At 38.3% G+C, this 3,967-nt stretch overlaps 2 protein-coding genes across 2 annotated transcripts in view; one reads left to right on the forward strand and one right to left on the reverse strand.

Moving 5' to 3' along the window:
- Positions 1-2,122, forward strand: part of LOC107644952 (cellulose synthase A catalytic subunit 2 [UDP-forming]) — a gene marked incomplete in the record, with an annotated part of 6,403 nt that extends 4,281 nt beyond the window's left edge. The window contains 4 exon segments of the mRNA XM_016348929.2: positions 13-283; positions 382-578; positions 680-1,030; positions 1,177-2,122. Of these exon segments, the coding sequence (XP_016204415.1) occupies positions 13-283; positions 382-578; positions 680-1,030; positions 1,177-1,758 (1,401 nt within the window).
- LOC107644953 (chlorophyll a-b binding protein of LHCII type 1) lies at positions 2,211-3,200 on the reverse strand. The gene has a single exon (XM_016348930.2). The coding sequence runs from the start codon at positions 3,125-3,127 to the stop codon at positions 2,333-2,335; it is 795 nt and encodes a 264-aa protein (XP_016204416.1). The 5' UTR covers positions 3,128-3,200; the 3' UTR covers positions 2,211-2,332.

The raw sequence follows: 3,967 nt of genomic DNA on the forward strand, positions 1-3,967 counted from the left end.
ATTTCTGTGTAGATCAATATGAAAGGTTTAGATGGAATCCAAGGACCAATATATGTGGGAACTGGGTGTGTCTTCAGGAGGCATGCACTTTATGGATATGATGCCCCCTCTTCCAAGAAACCACCACGGAGGACGTGTAACTGTTGGCCTAAATGGTGTTGCTGCCTCTGTTGTGGATCTCAGAAGAAGAAGAACAAAGGGAAGTCAAGTATGAAAATGTTAAAGAATAAGGATGATACAAAGCACATGCATACACTAGAAAACATAGAAGAGGGAATTGAAGGTAAGGAACACTTAAAATTTGCAGTGTGTTATTGTTTGGAAATAAGTATTATAAGATACTAAAAATAAGTAAATAACACATACTTTTGTTGCATCTAGGAGTTGAGAGTGAGAAGTCACTATTGATGTCTCAACTGAAATTTGAGAAAAAATTTGGGCAATCTGCTGTGTTCATAGCTGCAACACTTATGGAAGATGGAGGCCTTCCAAAAGCAGCAAGTTCTGCTACACTCTTGAAAGAAGCCATTCATGTAATTAGTTGTGGTTATGAAGATAAGACAGAATGGGGTAAAGAGGTATCTCTTGATTCTCTTCTATACTTAAAGATTTTTCAACTATGGCTTTTTAAGCTTGATAGTGTTATGTGTATTTAATCCTGTGCTAAATTGGGTTTCAGGTTGGGTGGATATATGGCTCAGTTACAGAGGATATTCTAACAGGTTTCAAGATGCACTGTCATGGCTGGAGATCGGTTTATTGCATGCCGAAAAGGCCTGCTTTTAAGGGTTCAGCCCCTATAAATCTTTCTGACCGTCTGCATCAAGTTCTCCGGTGGGCGCTTGGATCGGTTGAGATCCTGTTTAGTAGGCATTGTCCTCTATGGTATGGTTATGGTTGCGGCTTGAAGTGGCTAGAGCGGTTTTCTTACATAAACTCAGTTGTTTATCCTCTCACTTCAATTCCCTTGATTGCCTACTGCACTTTGCCTGCTGTGTGTCTTCTCACTGGGAAGTTCATAGTCCCTGAGGTAGGATTACTTGCGTTACAAGATATTGTATTCTCATGTCGAACGTTGCTAACTTAGTTCTTAAGAGATCAACAAATTAGTCCCCGAAAGAAAGTAGATTTTCTTTTACATAGTTTTTCATTGATGCTTCATTTTCTTGTTCTCAGATTAGCAACTATGCCAGCATAATTTTCATGGCACTCTTCATCTCTATAGCTGCAACTAGCATACTGGAAATGCAATGGGGAGGAGTTGGCATACATGACTGGTGGAGGAATGAGCAGTTTTGGGTGATCGGTGGCGCCTCCTCGCACCTCTTTGCCCTCTTTCAAGGGTTGCTAAAGGTCCTAGCAGGAGTTAACACAAACTTCACTGTGACATCCAAAGCTGCAGATGATGGAGAGTTTGCTGAACTCTACATATTCAAGTGGACATCATTGTTGATTCCTCCATTGACATTGCTCATAATAAACATCATTGGAGTTATTGTTGGTGTCTCTGATGCCATAAACAATGGCTATGATTCTTGGGGTCCTCTCTTTGGGAAGCTGTTCTTTGCACTTTGGGTCATTGTCCATCTTTACCCCTTCCTCAAGGGTGTTATGGGAAAACAAGAAGGTGTTCCTACAATCATTTTGGTTTGGGCTATTCTCCTTGCTTCAATCTTGACACTTCTTTGGGTGAGGATCAACCCTTTTTTGGCCAAAAATGACATTGTTTTGGAACTTTGTGGATTGAAGTGTGATTGATGACTAAGGCACATAAACAAAATCAAAATTTGCATAAACTTTTTTGTCAAATAACATCAGTAGATGCAGAAGAATCTCTTGGTGAGAGACACTGCTACAGAAAGGGTTCATTGTGGTGGATGTTTGTAGATATACAAAAGGGCTGTGCATAAAACAATTTAGAGTTTCATTATTCTTTTTTTATACATGTGCTTTCTGTGGGTTACATAAGCTTGGATTCAAGGTTAGTTTAAATTCCCATAGATGAGGTGAGGAGGTTGTAATTTATAGTTTCTTTCTGAATAAGGCATCTCATATTTGTAACCAAAAGTGATTTTGTTCTAGCTTTTGCACCAAGTGAATAAAACATGATCAGTTCATAGCATCTCAAAATCTATAGTTGTTAAGCTATTGCTTGTTATTATATTAAATATCACTATATAATTAAATTTCATAAAAAGTGCATAAAAACATATTAAAGAACACAAATTAATTCACATTTCACATGTTCCAATAGATACCTCACCATACAACAATATGATCATAAAATAGACACTGGAATTTCACTACATTTCTCTCTATAGTATGAGCATAGTCACTTTCCAGGTACAAAGTTTGTAGCATAGGCCCAAGCATTGTTGTTGACTGGGTCAGCAAGGTGGTCAGCAAGATTCTCTAGTGGGCCCTTTCCAGTGACAATAGCCTGAACAAAGAACCCAAACATAGAGAACATGGCCAGCCTGCCATTCTTGAGCTCCTTTACCTTCAGCTCCGCAAAGGCCTCTGGATCATCAGCTAGGCCCAATGGGTCAAAGCTTCCACCTGGGTATAGTGGGTCAGTCACTTCACCAAGAGGCCCACCAGCAATACGGTAGCCCTCAACTGCGCCCATCAAGATGACCTGGGTGGCCCAAATGGCAAGAATGCTCTGAGCATGGATCAGACTTGGGTTTCCCAGGTAGTCAAGCCCACCCTCGCTAAATATCTGAGACCCGGCCTTGAACCACACCGCCTCGCCGAATTTGACACCGTTGCGGGCCAAGAGCTCGGGGAAGACACAGCCCAGGGCCCCAAGCATGGCCCACCTGCTATGGATTACTTCAAGCTCACGGTTCCTGGCAAATGTTTCTGGGTCAGCGGAAAGCCCAGCAGTGTCCCATCCGTAGTCACCAGGGAATTCACCAGTGAGGTAGGACGGGGGCTCACCCGAGAATGGGCCCAAGTACTTGACACGGTCTGGGCCGTACCATGGGCTTCCAGAGGAAACTTGCTTGGTGGCTGCTTTCCTCATGGTGACTCTTCCAACACCAAGCTCTGGGTTGGAGGGTGAAAGCTTGATTGCTTGGCCAGCCAATGAGGGAGAAGAGAGAGCCATTGTTGAAGCAGCCATTAATGAAGAAAAGAAAACTTGTGAAATGAAAGTGAAGAGTTAAGAGAATGGTTGATGCTTTGATAGGTTAACACTTAACACTATATATATGGCAAACGTCCTTATCTTATGAAATCTATATCCGAGATTCTATTGGCTTGAAAAATCTGTTTTGTTTTATAAGCTCATACCTACAACTTATCATTCATGATTTTTCTTTTATTTTTCCTTGGGAAATATATCAAACATCTTGAGAAATAACTATACCGTCCAATAAGGAATTGCCATTTGTGATTTTGGATATGCTATAATATCTCTAATGTATCTTACATTGGTAACAAAGAAATGTGTATAGTGTTACGTATAGTGTGTCTCATCATTATTAAACACCAAGTTATATTGTAATATTAGATTATGATTTAATTTTGATGCACTGGTATTGTAAAATATTTTATACAATCGTATAATAACATCCATTCTTTTAAATAATTATTTTGTAGTTAGATATTTATTTTTACTATATAGCGTTATATAATTATATAAAATTATTTTAAATTGAGAATGTATCAAAATTGAATTCTTAGATTATTAGTATTTCGCTTCAATCATTATTTTAATCTCAATGTCAATAATAGATAGTCTTATCTTCTTTTTATGGTTCATGCTATGGTTACCAACGGCATAAGAATTGTGATTTGAGATCATGATATCTAAAATCTAAAATTATTATTACAAGTTCCAATAATTGCTTAATTAATAATAAAATCTTTAATTCAGATAACTAAGGCATTATATATTATTGTCTTGCATGCTAAATATTTATTTTTTAAGTAAATTAATATTTAAAAGTTTTATATATAT

The sequence above is a fragment of the Arachis ipaensis genome, chromosome B05, assembly GCF_000816755.2.
Source record: "Arachis ipaensis cultivar K30076 chromosome B05, Araip1.1, whole genome shotgun sequence".
Taxonomy (NCBI): domain Eukaryota; kingdom Viridiplantae; phylum Streptophyta; class Magnoliopsida; order Fabales; family Fabaceae; genus Arachis; species Arachis ipaensis.

Bases quoted from the DNA above. Each gene is read 5' to 3' on its own strand.
- LOC107644953 (XM_016348930.2), bottom strand. From the start codon at position 3,127: ATGGCTGCTTCAACAATGGCTCTCTCTTCTCCCTCATTGGCTGGCCAA.